Here is a 27438-nt window from a genome sequence, read left to right as displayed (position 1 = left end):
TAGATCAACACTGCCTCCAAGTGGTTAAAGACACTAAAAGAGACACAGCTATGCAAACACAAATTACCTGATTCTCATTGTATAAGAGATGGACATTCAATGTTGCCATAACTAAAAGGTGAATTGTCTTCATAAGAAAATGTACATTTATACAGAGGTTAAACTAAGATTTTAATATAGTCACAAAATGAATGATTTTCATTTTGTGACCACTTTCCCACTGGGGTATCTCTCTTTAGGATTGTTTTTGTTTGTTTGTTTGTTTGTTTGTTTGTTTGTTTGTTTGTTTGTTTGTTTGTTTTTTGTTTGTTTTTTCAATCATAAGTGAAACTTTTTATGATCACCCCATAAGTGACCTACATTTGGACTTTTAGATAAACTCAATTTTGGACTTCTGAGTAAACGTCTATGTACTGTGTTTGGACTCGCCCACGGGTCGGCAAGAGCCATTTGGACCGTCTCCCACAGAAAACACCCGGAGCCACAAAACCCTTTGACATCTAAAACGCGGATAACACTGCATATATCGTTTTGTTTTTTTTTTTTTGTTAGTTTGGTTTTTTGTTTGTTCTTTCCCTGCATGCTATGGATAAAAAACTATAGTGTGTTGCAGTTATGAAATCAGTGAACTGCTACAGAGAACACGAAATTTTATTTCTGCATGTAACAAAAACATTTTGAACTCCGAAAAAAAGACGCTTGGTTAATGCTTATTTTCAAATAAAATATTCAGTGTCTATTTGAGTCATCCTCGTATTTATGAAATAAAAATCCAAACTTAAACATTATTTTATTTTCCACCTAACCTGACTGCACTGGAGCGTGCAGTCAGCTGTCAACCTGAAAATGTTGCCACCGGGTGTCGCACAGCGGCGTTTGTGACGCACATTTTGAGCGACAAAAAATGTAAAACGTTTTATTTCAATGTTACAGGATCACCGTAATCCTCAAATTTAGAATTACATTTAAAAAACGAACGAACTCAAATAAAAATACATTTAAATTAAGTACTTATTATTTATTCCAAAGTCACAGGGAGCCACAGCAGAGGGATGAAAGAGCCACGGCTCTGGAGCCGCGGGTTTCCGACCCCTGGACTAGCCATTGTGATCCAGCCCTGGGTGAGTTTTGAGTTCTTTTGAGTTTTGTTGAATTTGTTTTTGACCGTTGAAAACTTTTGCTTGGTTTCTTGAACCTTGTTGGTAGTTTCTTATTGGAGTTTATTGTCACATTTTTGTGAGTTTTGTTGATACTTTCTGTTTGAGCCCTGCTACTTGTGTTTCTGTTCCTGTTTGGTTCTACATTTCGTTTTATTTTGATGTCTTTGCCCTTGTGTATCTGTCCACAGTCTACTTCCTGTCTTTGTCTGGTTTCCCACCTTTGTGATGGTCTGCCCCGCCCTAATATGATTCACCTGTTGCCCATAACACCTGCGTATATAAGTCTCATTGTTTCCTTGTCTCTTTGTCAGTGGTTGTGTGCCAGTGTGTTCCAGTTGGCTTGCCTGTGTTTGTTCTCCTTGGTTTGTTTCCTTTAGTTTATTCTTGTGGTTGTGTTTGTACATGTTATCCCATTTGAGTCTGCACCTGAGATCCTACCTGGATATGCTCTTAGTTTTTGTCTCCCATGTTTGAGCCTCATGTTACCGTCTGGGCTTACCTGTGTTGCTGGGTTCACATAGGAAGATTTCCTGATGGTTTTTTGTTGTTGTTGTTAAATGACTACGAAATGTGTTGTCCTTCAGATCATATAAATGGATACTAGTTTGTGACGCAGTTGTGTTCAGCTCTTGGATAAGGGCAGATTGTACCAAGTTATTTCTTTTGTGAAACACGGAAATTCTTAGCTGGAAAATAACATCAGGCAACATCACTTTGCACAACTGGGTTTCATGAAGTGGTCCAAAAATGAACGGGAGTGTTGACCTCATCCTTTCAGAGCCACAGCTACATCCCAGTCAACAACAGCCACAGACAGTGAGGCTATTTATCCCCACTTGCACAAAGCAAACAAGGCTTAAAAACATTCCAGGGACACAACAGTGAGCATCCTCACTTCTTGTTCACTTCGATCTTGTTGTTCATATAATAAAATGTAACATTAATTGCAGCATCTGTTTGAATGTTTAAGAGGTTAATTGAAAGACTACTGTGCTCACATCTCACACATTCCACAGTGACAGGCTTTCAAAGTCTTTAAATAGCAGGCTGGAAAGTTTTCCAGAACCAAGACTTCAAAGGTCAAGAGCGATCACAGCCAGAGACTTAGAAAGAAAGGTCTTAACAATGATAGGAACTCAAATGTCAAATCAAACACATGCAGACAAAATGCAACTTGTAAATGTGAAGTACATAATTGTTTTCAAAATAATGCTGGCCTGTAGAATTCAATGTCCAGCTGCTGTTTATGCACTGTGTGAATAATAAAAATAATTACAAAATTTAATTGTACTTGACAGCTGCAGAGGGAAAAAATAAACTCTGCTACCCTGCGGAGTGTAAGGGCTAAAGAAGGATAGAATGTAGGAGTTATTTCAGTGACATCTTGCAGGCAGGGGATTTTATGCAGCCAGCTGCTATAGATGCCACTGTCGCGTCTCAGAGGATGACATATATTGGAAGCACAATGCTGTCATTGATTAAATGTTCTCCTCTTTATCTGCCTTTGCACAATAAATCTGCTCATTGCTCCAGTGCTTCTTCTGAGGTTATCACAAAAAATGAACCCCACTTCAAAACTGCACGGCAAGCTAAGAATTTGTTTCTAGTTAGGCTATGCTGTTTTAAAACTTTTTGTACCAGTACAGTAACCATGGCACTTTAACGGGCACATGCTGGACACAATGTCCAGCACAATCCTTTTACCTATCTTTATTAACCTGTGGGGTTTTATAATATGTTGAATTCCAAAACAAAATTATGATAAGTATTATTATCAGTATTAGTTGTTGGACAGTGCTGATCCCTGATGTAGTTGATCCTTCTGTTTGCCTCAAACAAATATAAAACAAATAAGCAAAAAAGCATTGTAACAAAGACAAAAACAAGTAAGCAAGCAAATGCAAGAAAAAACACAAAATGAAGGGCAATATAAAATAGACATGGAATGATTGTATTGGCAAAATCTCAAGTCAGTTCAGAGACAATGGATGGGACAATACATTAGGATTAAACATCATACTTGGGCTTAAAATGGTTATTTTTAAACTACTGGAGTCAGACAGCAAAGTGTAAAATGGGAAAAGCAATAAAGAACTCTCTTGGAATCAAAAGAAAACAAAAGTCATCAGATAACAAAAAGGCTAAAGTTTATCAAGATATTGAATTTCCATGGATCAAAAGCAAAACTGAAAAATGCAAATTTATTTGCACAGAAAAGACTGCAACATTATTAATATTTTTAGACATTACATTTATGGGATTCTAATGATGGTCACAGTGACCATTAATTCTGTTTTCATCTGACATACGTGTACCACAAGGGACATAACTGTCGATGACAAACCCAGCTCAATGAATGACAATGGAAAAACTGCACCGCTGTAATTAATCACAATGCATGTTGATGAGAAGATGATCTTACTCGCAGAGCATGAAAAAAGATCTGCAGAAGATACTTAATGTGATGGCTGAATGGTGCTGCAAGTGGACACTAATGTAGTACATTTTAGGCAGTAGAAGTGAAGTTATATTCAACCTGAGTAGTCTTCATGGTGCTTGTTCCTTATATATAAGGAACTAAAATGTTCTGTTGTGTGGTACAAATCTAAATTACAAAAACTATTTTCTCATGAACTACAGCGGATCACCCTGCATGAAACAAAAGATTAAAATCTCTATTTGCACAGTTACATTCTGGTACATTACAATTATCTATATAAACAGGCTGGTTTAAAGGTCTCAGTGGAAAGAAAATGCACTTGTATGTGCATAACACAATAAATAACATGAACTAACCAACTAACTAAATCTGCTGGAAAAAAATGTTTTTATGTATCAAAATGATCCAAGCAGAATGAACTTAGTTACCATATGTTAAACTGTGAAAATAAAATGTAGAATTCAACCAGGGATGTAAATGAGTAATATGAGAAGTTTCTGGTTCCGTCATGAAGTCTATTCTATCTACCCCACCCAGTAAAGCCAAAATCATAAGAAACAAAAGCCCATTTGCTTTCAGTGTTTTTTTTCTCTCCACTTCTTTTCCCGTTAGTCTACACAGCCCCCTTAAACCACACCCATGAAGGATAAAAGGGTGGGTTGCAACCTCCACCAGCCATTAGACCCAGACACTGACCAATAGAGCATTATTCCCATCCATTTAAAGTGAGACAGAGAGCCACTATGGAAGGAGGCCAAACCCGCTCTGCCGTTCCATCCTACCTTGGATGGTCCATCTTCAACACTTTGTGTTGTTGTCTGCCTCTTGGGATTGCTGCTATTATCTGCTCCAGCAGGGTAGGCAACTATTCCTATCAAACTCTTTTAAAATCTTCTTTTGTTCCTTTATTCTCTTATGTTCTAAGAGATGTCCTAAAATCAAAAACTAGACAAACCATCTGTAGTTTTTTAAAACATTGTAAAACTGAATCTGAATTTGACAACTAATTCAGATGTTTTTGTTTTTTTTTTTCTTAGGCACTAAGTGCTAATGCTGTTGGAGAATCAGCCTTGGCTGAAGAGGCATCAAGGACAGCCAAGATCCTAAATATCGTCGGGGCTGTCTGTGGAATAATTTTGATCATCATTGTGATTGCTATCGAAGTCACTCAGATGCAAAAACATTGAAGGCAGCAGTTTCTGTCATCAGAGGCGTTAGAATCTCAGCATGGCTTTTGTTCCTATGGACTTCCCCTCCTCCACACATTGGACCGCTAAAAAGAAGCAGATGTCTATATATGCTTGCACGCACATGTTTGTCTGTGTACCTCTTTTAATCATTCACCCACAAAAATACCCAAGGATTGTCATTATAATGGTTGAGGCCAAAAATATGTATGATTTTGATAAGCTGTTTCTGGTTTACAGTGGAATTATTGTTTTGTTGCAAAAAAAAATAAACACTGCAAAGTGACTTTTTTTGTGATCAGTGATTACAAGATCTAAAGATGTGTCAGAAATAAGGTTCTCTGAGGAGTTAAAAAAGAACAAACATCAAAAAAGTCAGGATGCAAAGTATTGCACAAAAAAAACATGAAAGGAACAGTTCACACACTAAACAAATGTTTACATAATTTTCATTGACCAGACTCAAAAGTCACAAATGTTTATAGACACATGACCTAAAAGGAGCTAAAACGTCTGTTAATTGATATTTTTGTCTCACAATTACATTTGCTTATATCCTAGTTAAATAAAAGGAATTACCTGGCACATGATATAACTATAAATGCGTGGAAAAAACAGCTAGGCGTTTAAACGTTGGGCTGAGCCAAACAGTAAACATTATGATGAAACTAGAACATTTTTAAGGGAAGAAAATATGTTTTGAAGTTGACGGCAAATAGGTTTAGGGTTAGATTAATGGATAGGATTATGGTCTCTTTCTGAAATCCAAAACAATGAAAAATATAACAGTGAGTAAGTATAGTTTTACACATTCGGCATCATGTAATATTTTACTAGAAAATTCGACGATTTTAAGGATTTAGTCAGCCTTTCTAGTAAGCTCTGTATATTTCCTCTAATTATCTAATAGTAGTTTGTGCACTCTCTCACTGTAATTGCCTTTCTGTTAAACACTTCCAGATGCACAACTCCCCTGAACTGATGGAATACTATGAAAAACATAGGATTTTGTCAGAGAAGGCGGTCTCTACAGATGTTTACCCAATCTGGTCCTCGCCTTTCTCTGTAGCCTCAGAGCTCCTCTCTTGCAAAAGTCCTTCAAGATGGGAGAACAGAGACGTTTCTCTGTGCCTCTTCTGAAGTTCTTCAACTTCCTGTTCCCATAATCGCAAACAGACACACAACAACAAACATGCAAGGTAGCTCTGGTTACTTTCAGACTCACAAATCCAGCCATGCACAGTATTGATGTACAAATAAAATAACAAACAGTCATGCTTCTACAGCTAACGTGGCACAAGCTATAGAAAATTATCATAGTGGAAATATTCTGTTCTTACATCTTCAGACAGCAATCCTCTGCTTGGTTTGTGCAGCCTGTCAAGCAAGGAGGCAGCACGAGACTCTGACAGAGTCCCATGTATGTCTCCTGAAGGGGCCCCCTGGTCTTGAAACCATACGCACAAATTGGTTCCCTGTACAGAAGGGGTCATGGCCAGTCTGGCCTGAAACAGCTCCCCCAGGCATGCCTGCAGTACCTGTGATTTATAAATAAAACAAAACAACAAAGTTTCAATTAATGTCATACTGGTCAAAGTCATCCAATGGTAAACCCTTAAAAAACCTTCAATTTCAAAATTCTGCTTTATTCAAAGCAAAATTTGAAATCAAATTATACTCTATTTTCCCAGTTAATGGGAAAAGTCAACAGTTAATAAATCATTCACATGTTCAGTGCTTGTCTGTACCTTGAAGAAAAGCCTCTGGAAGGCAGGACTGGAGTCAGAGCTCATGTCTTTAATTTTGACATGGGACAGACAGTGGAGCAGCAGCAGAGAGAAGCCTCCAACTGAGTGGAGCCTCTGGCGACGGACAAAGAGCGCCTCCTCTGCCTCCTGTCAACAGAGCAGTCATTTACACGCATCTGAGAGTTATTCTGAGGAACACACTGCAGACGTACACTGCAGACGTACAAAGATATGTACATGTATTATTCATTGACAAAAAGCATGCATGGCTCCACATTGCATTACATATACAGACACAAATGGCATATACATATACAAATGGCTGCAAAGAGGAAGTGCCTAGTGTAGTAGAAAATCCAGATATTAATGAAAAACTAATGTTCATGTAATCTTCTCACTCATTCACCTCTAACCCCCAAGCGATCGACCTGATGAGATTCTTACCACAGGATAGCAAATGAGATCAAATATGGGATGAAACTGTTTGTGTCCATTTGCAAATATTGCACTCTAAATTTAAAGCATGTGTTTGCCTGGTCATGACATGAAATGGTTGCCCACAGTCTGCAGTTGGTTTCCTCTTTCACTTAGGAAGTGTGGATCTCACTGAACTCTAGAGGAATCTGAAACAGTAAAACCTAACCCAGAAACAAGCTTTATAACCCTGTGCTCATGCAGGAAACCTGAAGGTTGTGGAAATGCTGGTTCTTTTTTGAGGGGTCTTTTTGTCTGACCTCTCTCCCTATTCCCTCATTTTCTCCTTTAACAAATTTCCCTGCAGTATTTTTGTTGGGTTGGGTTGGTCTCAAGTCTCATTTACAATTATTATGACAATATTTAGTGGTGGAAGAAGAATTCAGATCCGTAACAAAAGCAAAAGAACAAATGAAAAAATCCATTACATCTAGTCCTGTACTCAGAAGATTACTTAAGTAAAAATAAATAAGTAAAGCTACTGTTTCTGTTTTTTCTGTTTCACAGGGAAAGAAAGCCTAAAACCACACCAAGAGCAAGAGAGATAACAAAGAAAATGCACATATTGTTCTCTAAATGGATTTCAGTGGGTGTGAAAAATCCCAGGACTTGATGGTCTCAAGTGTGCAGCACTATTTCACAACTTTTACAGAGCTGTTTCAAATTTAGATGGATTCTCTGAGGGGCAGTGTTTTTCACTCTTTTTTTAAATTTTATTTAATTTTTTCAGTCTCTTAAGTATTTTCAGGGTTTTATTTGCAATCTGTATTTTATTGGTTTAAATGCATCACTTATAGTCAACTCATTTTACCTAGCACTTGCATACAAAAATCTATCCATCATGTTGGTGCGACTTATACAAAGACATTATTGAACAACTGCACAGGTACTGGAAAACCTAAGGAAGAGTTCAAATTACATTTTCACAGACAAGAGCTCTAAGTTTACCTGATAAAAGAAGGAATTTCTAAAGGCGTTGTTCAAGTAGTTGTTGTTTGGGAGACTAGCGGCTATCTGAAGTGAAATGGCTGGAGTCTGTTGGAAAAGAAAATAATGCAAGCTTTTTTTTTATTAAAATATGCCAAGTGAACCTTAGCTCACAGTAAAAATGAAAAACAAACACACCATAAATGTGTGTTTGTTTTACTACTAAAATAACACTAACACTAAAATAACAAACAAAATAAATAAATATGTTCGTTGCATGAAAAGACAGCACAAGAAGATGTGATTTAAGGGTTGATATCAGTCAGAATTCTTCAGGAAGATCAGTATAAAGACCCAGAGCTCTCACACCAAAGGCCAGGTCAACTTTGTTCTTTTAACAAAGTGGTTCAAAGTTTTCCTGCCTGATTACTTCAGCCTACACAGAGGCTCACAAGAAATTAACATTTAAAGTATAGCTTGGGGCCAGGCCACTCAAAGCCTGAAAATTAAATAGTAAAAGCAATAAAAAAAATGAATAGACAACAAGGTTAAAGCATAAGAGTGAAACTTTGGCACCAACCAGTTTTAGATTATGCAAAGTGTTCATCAGGAACAGCCCATGCTGGTAGACCAGGAACTCTCTGGGGTTAAGGACTGATGGGTCCAAAGGGATCAGCTGTCCCTCACATTCCCACTGAGCATCAAGGACATCTATGAAACTATTGCCTCTGTCTGGACAAAACACAGTACACAACAATTGCCAGGAACTGTACTTACTGTTTTGTCATGGCACCATTTTGAATGACATCCAGCATGATTTGTGTAGAACCTGCTGCTGTGTAACTGAGCTACAGAATGTTAGCTTGTCCAAATAAAGCTAACTTTAGCTTTGTTTGCCCTTGCAACAGCTGCAAACAATCAACACTACCATCCAAACATTTTCAAGACATTTCACTTTACACCACAAATGTCAAACTCACAGTGGCACCAAAGTCAGATTCATGCTCTGAGGGCTGTGAATGTCTGTCCAAAAGTGCATGGCAATCCATACACTATTTGTTGAGACATTTCAGAGACAGGCTGACTTTGCCATCCCTAGAGTCACACTGCAAGAATGGGTAGTAAAACAACACTGTTTCTTCATAGTCACAGCAGGATCTATTTTTTGCCACATTATTTGGCAGTGCCTCACAAAGACAGATCCAGTGAAAGTTAATTAAACCCTGAGTACCTGAAGCCAAACAAACTAGCATATGCTTCAACTCTTGAGGTTTAGAAAACACCAACCTCCTGGGCCTTATCATGGCTGTGGGGAGCAAGAGAATACAACTGTGCAAACCATCACATAATTAAACCCTTATTCAGTATTCTTAAATATTAAAAAAAAAAAAAAAAAAAACTTTTAGAGAAATCAAGCCTTTTTTCAAGTTTTCTCCTGGTATATTTGATTTGATTAGAAAATATCTCTGAGAAGTGTGTAAGGCTTGATGGTCTATGAATACCTGATGATCACATGGTCACTACTGTAACTGAAACACTACAGTTCTTTGCTTGTGTTTCTAGTGTTTATTTCCCCTTCCCTTGTGAGTCCTGTCTTCCCGTGTCTGTCTCTCTCTGTATGTAGGAGGGGTGATTGATACATAACAAGTGATTATGCTGTTTGCATGTGTCATACATGTTTGTGCAGGTACGAATGTGTATGTGAATATTTGCATGAAGTTGGAATGTGTAGGCTCATGAGTTAGTTAAAAACAGGCAACCCCAAATGTATCTGACCTACCAGTGATCTCTCCTCTAAGAACCCCTGCCCCATAGGCCCAGCCCTTCAGCTGTAGCTCTACCGTCTTCAGCAGCTGAAATAGAGGAGAGAGCTCCAGCAGCTTGGTCCACTCCTCCTCTGAGGAATAAAAGCCACATGAATGGATAATGTTAAAGCAACACATCACATGTCACATGCTCTAACTATGCATTTTATTACATCATGATGTTACCTGGAAGTGTGGGGACAGAGATATGCGTTGGCTGACCGGATTCTTTCATGGGCTGGCTCTCTGTGAGCAAACCAAGATCAAAATGACTCATTATCATTGAGGGAATATTTTTGGGAAATATTCTTATTCATCTTTTTCCTGAGTATTTAATAAGGAAATCCCTTCTGGTATCTATTTGAGTGGTTTCTATGTTTTCATTTAAATCTTGGCGAGAATAAAAATATTTTCTAAAATGTCAAACTGTTCTTTACGCAGTGTACACCTGGAATTGTGCTTGCTTGCTTGCTTGCTTGCTACCAGAATTTAGTACAGAATGTGCAGCACAGCACAAGACAGCACAGAAAGAAAGGAGTTTTGCATTCTGAACTATAATTTCTCCTTCACCTCACCCTGGGAGTGAATGCCTGAAGATGCAGTGTTTCTTTGTGAGTTGTGCATTGGTTCTGTGCCGGACAGTAGACCAGTGTCCTGAGAATTAGGCAAATTAACCGGTTCCCTCAGAGACTGGGTAGAGATTCCTTTGGAAACACAAATGTTAGAGATCTTGTAAACACTGTAAACTAGTAATAAAGCCAAAAGCATCAGTTTTATAGTTGTGAGGCTTTTTTTGTAAAGTTAATTGGTAGCAGTTAAAGTGAGTTTTCCGTATGTACCATATATCTTTACATATGCCGGCTATGTTTTGGCATAAGCAACATTGTTTTCAACACTTGTCAGATCATCAGTTAATCATGTGATACGTCACTGATCTCTTACCTCCTTCCTCTCCATCTCAAATCTCCAGATACATTAAGGAATCAGAACACAGAGAAACAGAACAGCATCCTGGAGCTATAACAATTTTTTTTACTCCAGGACACATCAACATGGTGTATTTGTAACAACATAGTGGCTGTTTCCCTTCACGCTGCTCTACCCTGCTGTAGTTTGACAATCAACATACCTCACAATACTTCTAGGCACTCTGTGTACACACACTCTTTCTACACAGAAATACAAACGTTATCAGAAGGCTTGAGCGGCTTAAAAAGCACATACCTTTCACCACAGGCACAGAGGCTGTCCATACTCTGGAGGCTATGTCCAACCCATATGCTTGCTTTGTTGACAAACCTGAAACATGTCAGAAGTCAAACTTCAAGAACAAGCCTGGCAATTTCAAATTGAACTACATATTTGCAACTCGTTTTAAAAGATTTCCATGGGATTTGTTGACAGTAAGAAAAACACAGAATAACACCAGCCTTATTGTTTAACCACAACACCAGAATGTGTGGGAAAATGTAGATAATGGCCTCATGTGGCCTGCAGGGGAGAAATTGCAAAGATTGCATGTCGAAATACTTCAAACCCACAAATCTAATGACATAGAGAGAAGCATAAAATTTGTACAGCTGCAAAATTATGCCATTGTTCATTGAAGACTGGTGCTTTCTCTAAAACAATATGTACCTAAAAATGTAAATGTAAATGTGTACCTCCTATCGTGTAATCACATCCCTATAATGTAGTAAGTATAGTACCCCTATGCAGTAGTGATACACTACCTGAGATGTGCTGATTACAGGCGTTGGGCAAAAAACTGGCAGACTGTTTGTCTTCCAGCAGCTGGTTCAGTCTCTCCAGCAGAGGCAGAGCCTTCTGCTGAATCAAGCCCATAACCTTCACAGCCTGCCTCTGCCTAAGGCACTGGGTGAGACCATATTCCTTGTACCAAAAGTTCCCGCACAGTACAGCCTAGATGATCACGAACAGGAAAGTAAAAGTGGGAGGAACAGAGATAAACAAAACAAATATTTTGATAGTTCTCTAGAATAATTACGTAGACATAATTATGTAAGCACAATTCACTCTGACTGTTCAGCTTAGGTTTAAACAATCTTAATGGCAAGGGTTGATGATGAAAAACAAATAAAATATATACAACTTCACCCCTACTCCTACATCATATATTTAGCTTTATTTATATTCAGTGTCATTTATTGAGTGTGTCCATGAGTGTTTTGACCTGAGCAGTGTCGGCACGAAGCTGAGAAAGGAGTCTGACAAAGTGCAGCGAGGTAAGAGCAGCCTCCAACTCTGTATGTCTGGAACAACAATGCTCCCACAATTCTCTCTGTCTCAGCTCTCTGTCCTGGATGACAAATAAACACGGGCTTGTAGAGGAAGAAGCATAAAGTCTTATTTATATTTAGACAACAATGTGATGGTGTGCATCTCACAGCAAAAGAGCTGGCATCAAAGTTCAATTACTACTAGCCTTTCCTAAGATCCCTATTGTATCATGAGTTACATATATATTTGGCATAGGTGCCCTGAGAGGGAAATGAAAACCTGACATGACTGTGTCAACTTAAGCTAGAGGGCCACTGATAAACCACAAAGCCATTTTTCTAACCATAACATGCAGGGTTGTAGCCCAGTCTCCTCCTTGTGTTGTCCACTTTTCTTGTTCTTGTTGCAGCTGCTCCATACACACATCTACCTTATCAAGGCCTGACATGAGCTCTGAGTGCCAACCACTCTGTTGATCCCACTCCTCCTCATCACCTATATACATAGACAGAGACGCACAAAGACGTGCTGCTAACACAAATAATATATTGAATATTGAAATCATGTTAGTCACTGTAAAACTGTAGGGTGCGATATGAGATACTGGCATGAAATGTCTCGCTTTTGGAAAGTGATGAATATAACCACAGTGCTATGGCCATGACTGTCATTTCCTTCATGTTCTTCATTCTGACAGCTTGCCAGCCAATGTACCCAGTGTGAGGATGTGTAAAACATGTGGAGGCAGGACCAGAGCCAAGTGGGAGTGCTGGGCTGCTCTCCTCTGGGCCTCAACCTGCGACGAATCCTGAAGTTCCGCGGCTGCTTCCCTCAGCTGTCTGCCAGACCACTGGACCTGCTGCAGAGTACACTCTTACATTTGGGACACGAAAATTGGAGGCACAATTTTACATACTGACACACAAAAATACACATCCACACACATACTCAGTTCAAGAAACAAAGGTATGGGAAACACACATGCACACACTCATACACAGAGATATAGTCACTATGCTGTTTGCTTAGCTGTGCCACTAAAACCTAACCACTAACTTGCTTACTTGCAGTGCACAGCAGGATATGAAAATCTTCCCTTGAATTACTTTCCGATGCTGTTTGCCCCCAGATTCGCATATCCCCTTACTCTTTTCCATATGCTCAAAAGGCTCAACCCCTTTGAATTTCTCCTCCTATACTTAGAAGTCAGGCTATGTACAATATTTAAAACCAAAACAGCAAACATTCCCTACTGACCTGAGAAGAGTTAACTTCTGTGATTCTAAAGAAACACTGGAAAAGAGCAGAGTCCAGATCAGAGAGAAGATCTTCCTCCCGCTGCCTCTGATGCTGCCAGTAAGTGTTTCGTGCACACACCTCTCTCTGCAGCACCTCGACCTGGCATACAATGACAACAATAACAGGAAAAAAAAAAAAAAAAGTTTCTAAATTCCATCTCAGTAAATTTAACGAGCCACAAAATTAAAAGCTGAAGGTTAAACACAAATCAGTTTCATCAAGCATGCACTAAATTTCCTCCAGTGGAAATCATTAGGATGAAAAAAAAAAAAAAAAACATCGAAAGTTGAATCACTTTCATTCTCCATGGTCACATTAAAGATTTTTTTGTGTGATGTGGCTACATCTCCCACCTGTACACTATCAGTTTGATCTGCCATCGTTAACCAGTAGGAAGCTGTAACAGGTAGAATGTTTTTTCTGGACACATCCAGCCTGGCTCCAACCACAGGGGCCAACACCCCTGTCACTGGGTCAACAGTCTGAGATCCATAGCGGATGGCCACTAGGCCTGTGAAGCACAATCGCAGAAAAGGATACAACCTGTTTTGTTCTATATTGATTAATAGAATTTGAAAGTGGATGAGATAAACTGTGTCAGGTCAACAATGACATGCAATAGCTTGATTTTCACAGTACCTTTTCCATCTGGGTCCTCCATGGTCCCTGCCAAGGGTATTGTAATCCCTGAGACAAGGTCAGTCTGACACCCCAGCACAGGCACACTGAGACCAGATCCCATGGGATCGGGGTACTCCATCCCCAGCAGTGCTGGCACACACATATCAGAGCCTGAGAGAGGTATCTCTCCTGGTTTGAACAGCACAGAAAAGGTCAGAGAGATAGAGTGGAACAGCTAAAATATGATAAGGCTAATGTTTATGTACCAAAGTATTTTTGCACGTTTTTATGTCTCATAAATTTCTAGCAAGTCAGAGAGAAGCAGAATTAGGTCAAGAAGGCCGATCTAGAAAAGACACATTTTTACATTGACTTTACTTCAGTTAGAGAACAAACTGACGCCATCCACATCCATACATCCGCAGCAGCTGAAATTTAGCTACAGTAGTGCTGCAAAGTGAGCAAAATGCAGGGAACATGATAACCCTATCATCATTATGATGGCGCTGACATTTGATTATTGATTATTGATGAGTCAAGAGCTCAAGCAACTAAAAAAGAAATGTAAACATGAGCTCTCTAATGTTTACAATATAATTAACATTCACACTTAATTTAATTCCAGTGAGGCTTATGTTGAACAGGCAATCTGATTTTCATTGTGTAATGACAGTGGGAATTTGAGGCCTGAGTTGGAGGTTTTAATGTCTGGATATTTTTGAGCTCATAGCATCCTTGCTGGGAATACTGAAAGTACGGCTTTTTTGTGTCATTAAACATGGACATGGGCTAGTCTGTGTCCTAATATAGTGTAGTCATGTGGGTCAAACAGGGCACATGCTTAGTTTCTGTAGAGGGTGGTTGCTTATGACAAATAAAGGTCACGTGAAAAGTCTTTGAGGTAGGAAATGTCATCCTCCTTAGGCTCATGAATCCTTTCCAAAGCTCATTTTAAACCTAAAAAAATACAAGTCACTTTATGCCTGAAACCCTTTTGTAGCAGTGGGCATTTAAGGACACTGTGACATCCAGAAGGAGCCAAAAGCTCTTTTCTTTTGCGCAGTGCTGAAAAAAAAAACTATTAAAATATATTACTTTCAAAAGAATTTTTCTTCACATATCACAGTGGCAGCTGTAAAGAAGAAACAGATAAGCAAATACACAGAAATAGGTCTACGTTGCATTTTTTTTTTCTACTGAGCAAGAGGCAGATCTATGGCAGAGAGATGACAAGCAGAGATTTTAAAAAATCAGATGAAAGAAAATATCAAGTGTTTTCTCCATTTAGGATCATATTTTCTCACACACCAGCAAAAGTGTAGAATACAGATAACTCAAAAGGAAACCAGGAAAAAGATAGCAGTTCGTTTGCAGCAACAAAGAGGAGGAGGAGGAGGAATAGGAGAGCGCAGAGATTCTGTGATATAGTGCCCACAAGAGAAATATCATATCCATTTGTTTTCTCACTGGCATTTCCTCACCCAGAGTCCCTCCGTCCTGTTGGAGACCAACAGCCCAGTCTAGCAAGATTTCCAATCTGGTCTGTAACTGGAGTTGACAGTACAGGCTCCTTCCCCAGGCTTGCTGGAGCTCCTTGGCAGCAGCAAGAAGATGCTCTTGTCGACCACTCCCCCTCTCACTGCCTGGATGAAGCTGTGAATGCTGCAAAGTTGGATCTGAACTCCACTCCTCAGTTAGTGGCTTCATGAGATCCAGTACTTTGAACATTGCTGCCAGAACCTGATTGTGAAAATTTTGCTGGTTTCAGTCGTTTGACTTGAATCAATTTTTTCAGGAGAAAGGAGCAGAGTACTTAAAAGCTTCTTTGTTTTTAGGGAATTTGAAAAACTGACATCTGGAAAACATTGTGAGAACATATGCAACGCACACACACAAGTCAAACCAGCCCAAGGAGAAATATATCTTGTTGCATCACACGTCATACTTTGGAAATTTCCTGCTTATTTTGTAAATGCAATCAAGATCAGTTTGTTTAAATCTCATCAAGCACCTTCCTGTCTAGTAAAGCTTGGTATCCTCCTGCAGTAGGCAGCAGTTGTCCCGCCCGTATGCTGGCCCCTCTGACTCTCACCATCCGTCCACTCAGAGGTTCAGTGAAGGACTCAGCCAGCAGAACTCCACCTACTGGCAGCACGGCTCCTACACAAGCATGTAGAGGAGGGTTCACTCACTGAAATTATAGAAACCCTCACACAGGCTGTACTGGGGTCTCACCAACGACACTGACCTGTTACTGGATCTAAACTGACCCCAACTGTGAGTACAACATTCCCCGTCCTGGGGTCCAGCATGGGATAACCAATCTGTATGGGCTGAGGCAGGCGGGTGATGGGGCAGACATGCAACCCTCCCAGTGGGTAGACTAGTCCAGTCTGGGGGTGGATGGTCACAGCCAGAATGGGTACTGGGATCCCTGTGTCTGGGTCTGCCATGGGAACTCCCAGCTGCAGTCTCTGGCCAGGTCTTAGGCCTCTGAGCCGAGTGCTGGGCAGAGGCTGGTCAGAGTGGCAGGAGGTTGGGTAAGGAATGAAAGGAAGAAGGGGGCTGTCCCACTTCCTGTTGTCACCTGGTATAAAGAATGGCACACAGTAGTTTTTTAAGGGGGCGGTGTACCCTTGGATTTTTTGTGTGTCATCAATCTGAGTGACATAACAATGTATGTCATGTGCTATATTACTCTCATACAGTCACATTTCATCAGTATATGAGATCTTCATGCTGTTATACTGTGTAACACACCAGCGCACCTTTCTTTTGTTGTATTGCTGACTTGCCCACTTTGTGTCTTTGCAATTTTTTCAGTACCCCACAGAAAATGAGCATGTTAAAATTATATTCATCTCAGGTTAAGTAATAAACTGGTTTTCCACCAAGAACTACCACATGGTTACCTTGTGTTGGATGATCAGTTTGTAGAGCTCTAGACACAACACAGCTTGGTCAAGTTTTATGTATGTAGCACAGACGATGTGGTCTTGCATTCCTTTATTTTAGCTGCACTAAAAGCATTTAAATATTCATAGCACACACACACACACACACACCATTTGCATTACCTGTACATGAGTCAGTCGTGAACACTAAAGTAGAGCTTGCAGGATCATAGGCCACATTGCCAGCGATGGGCATAACTCGGCCCGTCTGTGGGTGGAGGAAGAAACCAGGTGGCACTGCCGTGGTGTGGCAGCTGCTCAGCAACATATGGGTGTGCGCATTTGGCCTGATGAGGCCTGTGACTGAATCGCAATGAAGTGCCCTGCAGACACGCAGGGACCCATCAGGACCTGGAGCGAGGCAGAAGGAGAGATCACTGTGAGTAGTCATCAAACTGTAAATTATTAGGATGATGAGGATTTAAAGCTGTTTTGAATTAGACTACAGTCACATGCTGGGCAGCACAGATTTTTTCTTGAATAGAGCACTGTAGTGGAGAGCATGAATCAAGCAGCAAATGATGTCTCTATATCACTTGTCACAAAGCTTTATCAGAGTGCTCATATTTCATTTTATGACATAATTGTTATTGGAGAGAAAAATGGTCTTACCTTGAATCAGAGAACATTTGAATTAAGTGACCCTCATCACTTGTGATTAGAACATCTCAGCTGACCTCTACAATTACATTTTAACATCATTGGACTTAATGTATGGACGTTTAATGATTTTATTTTACCACCACTTTTAATTTTGTTATTTTGTTGTTGCTGTACATATGTTGACCAATAGATGGTGCTGTTACTCTAAGATTCAAGGAAGGAGCACTTGGAAGACTCAGCTCAGGAGTGACTCACCAAAGATGTGGTCCTTGGTCAACACAGTTCCAGTATCAGGACAGAGCAGCTTGGCCCCTGTACCCTCACCCAGCAACTCCCAGGCTCCCTGACGCTGACACTCTCCTGATAGCAACTCTCCCATCTCACCCACCAGGGATGTTAGCCTCTGGATCAAACTGAAGGTGAGAAACAACAGATTGAAGACGTGAGAGGATTTATTCCATTCTTCTTGTTGTTTACACTTTGTAAAGGATAAATGAAAGCCTTACTTTTGCTGGTTTAGTTCACAGGATGGTTGGCTGTTGTTATAAACCTTGGACAGTAATCTGGTGCACTCTCTGAGATGAGTTGTAAACACACTGTGGACTCTCTGCTGGGCTTGTTGCTCTTGCTTCAGAACCTGGAGAAAAACAGCAGTCACAGTCTTTCCTGTTCTGACATTCTTACATAGTTTACAAAAAGATTTAGAGCTGAAATGATGGATAAGCTGAATATTTATTAGCAACTATTTATAATTACCCAAGTCACTTTTCAAGCAAAAAGGCTTAACATTCTTCTGTTCAAACTTCTAAATAAGAAAAAAATATTTTATTCATCTTGCAACTGACAAAAAAACAGAGCTTACCTTGGCTTTACAAAATCATGATGGGCATTTTTCACTATTTCGGACAGCCTATTGACCAAACGATTAATCAATTTATCTTGAAAATAATCAATAATGAAAATAATAATTAGTTGCAGCCCATGAGAAATTGTTGTTGTTCTTTAAAATATGTCTAGAATACATAAATACACACTCTCTTTGTCTTTCAATGTCCTTATAACTGGAATAGATTTATTAGTTTTAAGAAGGAAACCAGGATTTTTCTCATTTCTAACAAGGGATCAGGGGAGATTAGAATTTAATGTAAACCTGTAGCTGATTGTCGAGCAGAACCCTGAGCTGTGAGGCCAGAGTCTTTCGCCGCACCACCTCCCTCTCCACCTCCCTCCTCATCCGTTCATAACCCTCCCCCATCCTCTCCTCAGTGATCAGGCGTGGGTGGAGTAGCTGCAGTTTCCCAAGCACTCCCTGGTAAAACTCCTTCACCTGGTTACACACAATATACATATATGAAATCAAAATGGCTGCCGCACAAACATCACAAGATAGTAGTAACCAGATCTCACATATCACCCCACCCTAAGCAGATAGCACACACCTAACCAACACTGATGAGACATCCAGGTTCATGGGATAACTCAGGGGTGCAAGATGTGCCATCTCCCCTTACATCTTTATCACCTCAGGTGTCCTGAGGGCTGTAACAACAACCTCTGTCTCCTACACTGCAGCCAACAAATTGATGATACAAACAGGAAGGAGGCGGGAGAGAAAGGGGCGCAACTAAAAACAGAGGCATTTCAGTGCGACACCCAATATGTTTCAATAGACGTGAACTTTATGAATGGGGTACATATATAAAGATGGGATGGTAGCAGATGAAAGAAAAAAGGAGGGAAACATAAGATTCAAGTGACTGGATTGAATCTATGCATATAGAAAACTGGTGTATGTGAAGTAGACTAACCACAAAGCTATAATATGCTATCTTGGTAAACAAAGCACGTGTTAGTTCTGCCCTCCTCCACTGTATTTGAACAAACTGAAGCACTGGCACTTACTGAGGTACAGTATCTACCTTCAAACAATGGCAACTTGAACCAAGCCTGAAGCTGATAAAAAAAAATAACTCAACAAATGAACACACAATTTGTGCATTTTTAGATTTGCTTTTCTTTTCACTGTGAGTTTGTTGCTCTGTGGCCATAACCCCAAACTTGTAGCCACAGCCTAGCTTACTACTAGTTACACTCATGTAACGGTATGTAATTTCACTGACATGATGTGTGAGGGATGTTTCCCTACTACTAGGATGGTGAAAACATTATACAAATCGTTGCCCATTGCCTCCTACTACATTAAACTATTCATAAAATCATAATGTGGGCATATGTGATATAGAACATTAATTTTGTGTGTGAAACAGTCCATAGGGGAACACTTTCTAGTGTCTCAGGATAGAGAATCATCAGAGAATAGGATGACTCAGAGTGTGAGTGAAGGAAAAGAGGAGGTATGTGTCATTTCCTTAAAATGCTGTATGTTTATTTTGCATTTAAACTAAGAGTTGCAGACCTCGGTTGTGAGCTGTCCTAGCCGTGTGGTGACAGACAGGCTCTGTTTGAGCAGGAGGCTGTAGAAGGTGTTGCTGCTGAATGCCTCCAGATCCACCTGGTGTTCATAATCCCAGAACTCCCCCAAGGTGTCTGCACAGGCTGCTGTCAAGTGAATGAAATGCAAAGAGACAGAAAGAGAGAGCCCACAAGAACATAAACCACATGTAAAGTCTATGACCTCTCTCTTAAGGAGAACTTTGAAGAGCAAGCTTAATGTGCTGTCTGAGGAAGACCAGGGAGCTTCAGCAATGAGCCAATGAACCACTTGTATGTTTCGGTACAACAGCTGTTCTGATTTATTATATTTTTTTTGCACAAAGCAAAAAAAGACCTTAACTTGCCAGGAGGAGATGAAATTTTATATGTTCCCGTTTGAAGAGCACACCACCTCACAGCACTATTATGCAATGAAAATATAAATAACTCTTTGAAGCTAAGTTAAATGCTTTTTATTCTGTGACATTTTCATTGATAAAATGTAGAATGTCAAGTTATTGTTGTTTGATGTGATTTCCCCAGTTCCGTGACATTTGTACTGTTGTCGTTTTTACTGCTAGTTACAGCACGTGATATGAGGTCTATGACAAGAGCCTTTTCAGCAGTAATTGGTTGGGTGGGAGCAAAGCCCAAGGGTCATCGTCAGTGTTACATAAGAAGGGGTCTTCAAAGACCAACAAAGTGTCAGTGTGTTTCTGTGCATATGTGTGTGTGTGTGTGTGTGCAGGTGTGTGCAGGTGCATGAACTGACGTGGTGAGGATTATGTTTGAATGTAAGTTATGTAACTGTTGGCCTTTAGGCTTTCAATAAATGAGCAGAGTGGTCATGTGTTTATGTGTAATGCACCTGCTTGAATGGATTCTTGTGTCATTCTGGCTTGTTGGTTTCGGTGAGTCTTCCTAAGTGAGATCACCCTTGAACCTTTTGATGAGTAGTCGTCCATGTTGTAGGCCAACTGCAACAAGCGATACCGTGCTCTGATTGGCTTCTTCTCTGGCCATCCATATTCACGGAACAGGATCTGCATGTGGGATAGATTTATGAACGTGTTGTACGTAACGTAGAGTTGCGGCATGTGTTTGTGTACGTGCACTAACCAGCACTGTAACACATAAACAGAGGATGACCACAGCTCCAAATAGCAATCCGCCGGTCACCAGCCAATCTGGCCGAAGTAACAGGTTGCGTCTCCTACTGATTCCCACCCTGGTCACGTGACGAGGTATGGTGGGGAAAAAGGTACCAGGCTCATAACACTGGACCCCTGCAGGCATCACCCGCACATACTGCGTAAACAATGTGGGGGTCAAAACATTTTTAAGAAATGCATTAGGAGGGCACAGTGCAATACTGGATGGACAAATACTGGATGTAAAGAACTAAATGTTTATTTTAAATTTAAAACTTCACAGACTACCTTTAATTCTTGTATTATTTGAAATATAGTTACCATGTGTTTGTGCTGATGGCTGCTCAGTGTAAAAACATACACGCCGGGCTGGCTAAACACCACTGAAAAGAAGTTGGGAGGAGTCCAAGACAGAGTCAGCTCCTCTTTTAACTGTCTGAAAGCACCCCAGTCAAAGTCACTGTTTGTGTTGTACAGGCTGTCACTGCAAAACATGAGGTTAGCATTGAGTGCAAGTGTAAATCAAGTAACAACACAGATTCATAGCAGGAAAATGGACAAAAAACGAATCCTAACAATTGACTTACAGATCATATCGAGGATAGTGACGTGTGTCGACAGTGAACAGTATAACATCACCCAAATGGAGACACGTTGTTGGGTTCAGAACTCCAGTTGCACCTCTCCCGTCTCCCTTCATATCACTCTTGTATCCCCTCGTCCTGCTGGCATTCATTTCTCCACCTCCATGACTAAAATTTTCAACTTTGGTGACCTCCCACAGAAAGTCAGAATCTTCCTCTAAAAATCAACAGTGTGGGACCTTCATTAGTGCAGTAATTTTGAATTACTTTGCAGGCAAAATTGATCACATATTCATTATTATTTGTGCTTTAATGATGAGAAAATATTGTTTTCTTGTGACAGACCAGCTGAGCTATGAGAGTCCTGCAGTGTGGTGACAGGAAACAGTTGCTGAAGTTCCTTTGGGAGGCCACTCAGGAGGCCGAGGAAGCCTGCATCTGCAATCAGACAGCGAGGAGAGAGACAGAACGTAGATAAAGGAGGACATGAGGGGGTTGCACAAAGAAATCAAGTGCAGGACAGAAAAGCCATTGTATGTGTTTGTGCATGTGTGAATGTGTGTCTCTCCACCTGTTGTCAGAACAATGTAGACAGGACGTGGGGAGTTGAGATGGGTGTTGCACTGCAGACTCCCCTGGGAGTCCCACTGTTTAAAAATCGTCTCCAGCATGCCGCCTGAGACGCCCGACACCTGCATACACACAATAACAGTGTTTACCATTTATAGGTCACTGCAACACAAGTGACACTTGTCTTAAGCTTTCACTGCTCTTGCAATAAGAAGATTGCCTAAAGGTTTTATATGCATTGTCTGACCGGGTAGCAGAGCTAAGACTATTCATCATGTTTATTCTAAGACCTTTTCAGTGGAAATACTGTATGGATATGGGTATGGGGTAACATGAGTAGGAAAAAAACCTCTCAGATACAGTATTTTTTTAATGACCCAAAATACTAAAGTGTGCGATCTTTTCAATATATTTTCCTTTAGTGGATGAATAGAAAATGCCATGTTATGTGTGTGCTAATGTAAATCTGCAGCTGCCTTTGCACCTTTTTATCATAGCTCCACACTAGTTCCATATCTCCACCCGACTGGCACTGGAGCTGCAGCTCAGCAGCCAATCTGCTCCTGCAGAGGCCTCCACACGTAGCTCTTCCAGGGGGTTCTCTGCAAACACACAGACCCAGGTCTCCATCATAACCCTGGTAGTCCTCTGCAGATTGGCACACCTGCAGGAAAGTAACGAGTGCAAAGTTAGTATCAGCAAAATACTTCACTGATCGACTCTACACCTTTTTGAAATCAAGCAAATAATAGTTACTGCGTTTTTTCTGCTTGGACAAGATTTTGTCTGCGTGTCTTTAATTAAAGAACTATATAAAAACTGGCAGTATTATTAATTTATGCTCAGTCTGACTATGTAACTAAGTGAAAGGTCATTTGTACCAACGTCTACTATGGAGGACAGTGACAAAAATAAACACTGCAAGTGGAGAGCAGTAAATGCCGTGTTAACTGCCAGTCACAGGAATCAGTTTATGGTTAAATATTACGTGGAGCTAATACAACTGCGTACTAGATAAACTATTCAGTCAGGTTCATGGAGGAAAAGGGCAAAGACATCTAGGTTGTACTTATTAGCCTTGTCTGTGATTGTAGAGTACGTTTTGTCAGTGTCTTGTGTAAACAGATCACGGTTTACAACTTAACATGTGCCTCTCAAGCATCATTCAAACCGATCGTAGTTTTGTGCCCATTTGTGAAAGATATGTCAATTACCTTTGCTCTACTTTTACTGTGTGCATCTGTGTGTGATTGAAGTGATCGCACAAAGTCTAACCTGCTGCCTGCAGTGAAGTGACCACTGATGTCTGTCCAGGCAGTCTCCATACTGTGTACGTGTTTTTCCATCTCTGCAGACATCATAGAGTTTGCGTGCACACACATCTCCGATGTCGGTAGGTTGGTAGCCAATGGTGCAGTGGCACCGCCCGTCACTAATCTGCAGAAAAGCCAGCAGGGTTCAGATATTCAGACACTGTGTTGTGTTACCTAAGAAGCTAATTTGGTCAGTCGTTCATTCACTGACAAAGTCTATCATGCGGTTTTGCATACTTACTTCCTTTCCTCCCTCATGTTTTCCTTCCTTCCTTGATTCCTTATCTTTTTTCCTGCATTTCTTTCTTCCATCATTCATTCATTTATTCATTCATTTGACATTAGTTCTCACACCAACAGCATTGCACAAGTCAGAAAAAAAAATCTAATTCTCTTTATTATGAGCTGATGAGTGGAGGAGTCAATGCTCATGCAAGCTGCAGCAAACTAGGAAACAAGACCCCACTCAAAGGGAACTTGATCTAGAGCTCTTTCAGCTTGAAGCTACAGATTGTTCAGTCTAGAGTTACTGAAGCTAGTTAGGAAGCTCTCATGACTGTATTAGTTTGTTCACTGTATCCTAGGAATCAACAGTGACACAAAAAATTCTAGGTTTGAAAAATTAAGTTTTGTGTTCGAGCCTTTGAGTTTACGGAATAAAGGGGGAGCTCACAGGACAAAGAACAAAGTAGGTGACTGATACATTAAGAGATGGTGGTGGTGATATGAAAACAAGGGCTATACGGTCACATAAACACACCAGAGGGAACATACATGCTGCAGAAAGGACTGGGTTAATCCTGCTGTCATGAGAAAACACTTTGTCACCTGGAAAATCTGTCCCTCCCCTGGGCAGATGCAGGTGTCCTGGCCAGAGTGAGGCTGCTGAGCCACAGGACCACAGAGCAGAAAGGCAGACAAGCCTGGTCTAGGACAGTAGTGGTCAGGGGGACACTTCAGACAGCTGTCTATGGACACTGCACCACCAGATGGCCCATAGGTTCCCTTAGGACAGGGGATTGGAGTGAAGCTCCCCTCTGGGCAGTAGAAACCTAACAGAAGCAACAAAATGTTCTTACATAGAGTTTGATATACTTATTCCTTAATGCACTAATTTCCATTGTAATCTTTCTGTGCATTTACACTATAACAATCACTGTTGCAGGGACAGGGGGCATCCTGGTGGGGGTGAAGTTAAGATGCATCTGATCTCCCTTTCCTGTCTAGCTCTACTGTCACTGTGTCTTTAAACTGGCCTACAGGCACACTTTTTTTCTCAAATGCATAGTGGAAGCACAATTTCTGAAAAACCGTTACAAATTTTAAAACTTCAGTTAACTCCAATCACGATATAATTTTATACTATACAGCACAACACTTCAACTGTCCTGCAACAGGCCATCATTCACACAGAACTTTTACATTAAAAAGCCAGCAGCTGATGGAGTAAAAGACCTAATGTACTTGTGAGTGCTGCCCCTGGAGAGTAGTAAAACCTACACTGTAATGCAAACAGGGGGACATATGCAGACATATGCAGAACAATCAGATGATAGATCTTGTGGTATTGATCAAATATCAGTTACTTTTTTGTCATGATATTTCTTTAACGATTACAAAAACCATAGAATGGAGTCAGGACGGCCTACCTGGCTGGCAAGGGGACCTCTCCTGGTCATGTTGACTGAAGTTGTTTCCATATGCCAAAGTTTGCAGCACAGAAGCAAACAACCACCACAAACACCTGAAACTCTTGTATCTGCATGTCCCTTGCATTGCTAACATGTCCACCTGCTAAAGTAGAGAACAGGTAAATGAGAAACCCAGCTCTTTTTCTGACTCAGGGAGAAATTTGCAATTCTTCATCCGGGTTCTGTAAATAGCTTCTTGGTTGCATGTCTTGTTTTGGCCATGGCAAAGAAAGTAATTATGGAGATGCTGTAACTAACTTGCTACCTTGATAAACCTCTCCTGTCTGCTGTTGTTCTGCACACATAACCTGATCTGAGACTGTGTGGCAAGGTACATATCAGGGTAGTTAGTCTGCATAACTTTCACTGACTTGCTGAATGATTTATGTGGCCTGTGAGGTAAGGTGACAGTGACAGGCTCACTGACTGGTTGCTGGTAGAAATCAGCAGGGAAAACAGAGAGCACAGCTGCCTGGTGCTGCCAGATCAAATTACTGCATTTGTTCTTCTCAGTCCTAGCATGAAACTGATTAATGATTTGGCTCCCAACGTACATCAACACAGCTTTGCTTTAGAGTAGTCTACTTAGCACTATGTGTGTCACAGCAGCTGCTGAATTCACAGCTCAGATATCTGCACAGAAATGATACCTGGGTTTTTGGAGGCCACCTGCAACTTTCAGCTTTAATTTGTAAATGATTCAGTTTGGCAGACACACTGAAGATCATTACTGTTGTTCATTTGTGTTTACTTGCATTCTTGTGGAAAACAAAATAAGACTATGGTCAAGGTCTGTGTGGCTAACAACTGACAGGTCATTTGCATGGCCCACAAAGATTTTCAGTAACTTGCATTGGGTGCAAACATGTTACTTCACTTGGAAGAAAAAATGTTTGATGTAATTAACACTTATCATTTTACATGGAAACCTTTCACCTGCATATACTGTACTTCCTCTGATGCCAATCTCTGTGAGTCTGTGTACACTGACCAAGATAAGGTTGTTGACCTTTGCTCCATATTCAAATAAAACAGGAGATCTAACTGTGGCTTGCTGTGGTGTAAAGTGTATTGCGCTGTTGAGTCATTCACATCAAGAGTTGTAAGATTTAAATTCTTGTGTATGTGTGTAACAAAGCCATTTGTATCACACAGTATGCTAATGTCTGCAAACTGTCCAACAATCAACCCAACGATGCAGAAAGGAGTCAGAAGTGCTGGTTTTGCTTACAGTAACCAGCCTTACACTCTCTGCACTGTTATTGTATTGAAATACATGTTGGACTTTGGATAACTGGAATAACCTACATATTTCATCACAGTAGCCATGGACTATGATCCTCTAATGACGACTTGTAACTTACCTAACTGAACCGGATTCAACTTTCACCCACATATTCATGTTACCGGTGGAAAAACTCTCAACATTTCATTTACAAATGCAAAACACCATAGTTAGATAATAGACAGGAGATTATTGGAGATATGAAGCCATTTTATTACCAGTTATGGACTGAGCAAAGCCAAAGTACCTCACACTGTACATACATAAGCATGCACTAGTAATAAAGCACCTAGAGCTGTCCTGTAAATTGTTATTTCTTGTTTTGTAAAAGTGAAAAATAGGGAGTGTAGCATAATCAATAGTGTTTACCCGGTCTGTTTAGAGCTCCTCCGTCCCGACTAGCAGCACAAACACTGATGTGTAAACTGGTGATTGTCAAGCATCCAAAACAAACCCTGGTAATCAAGGCTGTCCAAAAGTGCATACACAATTTAAAACATACAAAATGTAAAAACCCACTTCAAATCTTACATAATGCTTTAAAAACCACAACAAGGACGGTGGATCAAACAAGCAACAATACTGTAGATATTCATATAATTCTGGGTCCTGGTAAAGTGGGGCTGTGACGTAAAAAGCCAGAAATCCAGCCAAATTTCTTATCTTTCTGCGGATATACAAACTTGAACTTGTTGGACCTTTGTGAGTTGCTCCAATAAACTTCAACCCCATTTTAACTTTTTTTTTAGTGCGGAGCACAAATACATTGTTGAGTTGGCTGAAGTCTTTCTATATCATTATGAAAGCAGTATTCCCACCTTATTGAAGTATTTTTGCTCTTCTTCTATCACACTAGTTATCATGGTACTCTCTTCCTTTGACTCTTTATCATCTTTATCTTAAAGTGGTGCATCCTTGTTTCCTATAATCAATACTGCAAAAATGCTGTTAA

At 40.3% G+C, this 27438-nt stretch overlaps 2 protein-coding genes across 2 annotated transcripts; both read right to left on the bottom strand.

Annotated features, from left to right (window-relative positions):
* Nucleotides 1–4783: 4783 nt before the first annotated feature.
* Nucleotides 4784–14152, bottom strand: LOC121187356. Its single transcript, XM_041046564.1, has 16 exons — nt 13921–14152; nt 13635–13792; nt 13240–13380; nt 12697–12841; nt 12326–12477; nt 11936–12061; nt 11475–11664; nt 10966–11040; nt 10317–10445; nt 9928–9987; nt 9717–9833; nt 8517–8668; nt 7958–8044; nt 6536–6682; nt 6128–6325; nt 4784–5941 (listed from the first exon to the last, which is right to left on the bottom strand). Exons 1-16 carry the CDS (start codon nt 14063–14065, stop codon nt 5825–5827), a joined length of 2139 nt encoding a protein of 712 aa, XP_040902498.1. The 5' UTR covers nt 14066–14152; the 3' UTR covers nt 4784–5824.
* An 870-nt stretch (nt 14153–15022) lies between these two features.
* Nucleotides 15023–26603, bottom strand: LOC121187371. Its single transcript, XM_041046578.1, has 22 exons — nt 26566–26603; nt 26193–26277; nt 25467–25634; nt 25160–25301; nt 24339–24562; nt 23473–23634; nt 22682–22861; nt 22199–22319; nt 21973–22065; nt 21631–21844; nt 21365–21527; nt 21012–21200; nt 20761–20935; nt 19876–20018; nt 18610–18786; nt 17966–18096; nt 17715–17872; nt 16980–17207; nt 16151–16489; nt 15914–16062; nt 15370–15642; nt 15023–15034 (listed from the first exon to the last, which is right to left on the bottom strand). Exons 1-22 carry the CDS (start codon nt 26601–26603, stop codon nt 15023–15025), a joined length of 3564 nt encoding a protein of 1187 aa, XP_040902512.1.
* Between the last annotated feature and the right edge of the window lie 835 nt (nt 26604–27438).

Source organism: Toxotes jaculatrix, chromosome 9 (genome assembly GCF_017976425.1).
Source record: "Toxotes jaculatrix isolate fToxJac2 chromosome 9, fToxJac2.pri, whole genome shotgun sequence".
Taxonomy (NCBI): Eukaryota; Metazoa; Chordata; class Actinopteri; family Toxotidae; genus Toxotes; species Toxotes jaculatrix.
This window is presented reverse-complemented; position numbering and strand designations above follow the sequence as displayed.

Excerpts from the sequence above, each read along its gene's own strand:
- LOC121187356 (XM_041046564.1), bottom strand. The coding sequence starts at position 14,065 with ATGTGTGTGCCAGCACTGCTGGGGATGGAGTACCCCGATCCCATGGGA. Across the intron at positions 13,793-13,920 it reads GGAGGACCCAGATGGAAAAG|GCCTAGTGGCCATCCGCTAT; the intron begins GTACTGTGAAAA and ends TGTGCTTCACAG. Across the intron at positions 12,062-12,325 it reads CTACAACCCTGCATGTTATG|GACAGAGAGCTGAGACAGAG; the intron begins GTTAGAAAAATG and ends TTTGTCATCCAG.
- LOC121187371 (XM_041046578.1), bottom strand. The coding sequence starts at position 26,603 with ATGAATATGTGGGTGAAAGTTGAATCCGGTTCAGTTAG. Across the intron at positions 22,862-23,472 it reads CACTTCACTGCAGGCAGCAG|GTGTGCCAATCTGCAGAGGA; the intron begins GTTAGACTTTGT and ends ACTTTCCTGCAG. Across the intron at positions 22,066-22,198 it reads CTACATTGTTCTGACAACAG|ATGCAGGCTTCCTCGGCCTC; the intron begins GTGGAGAGACAC and ends GTCTGATTGCAG.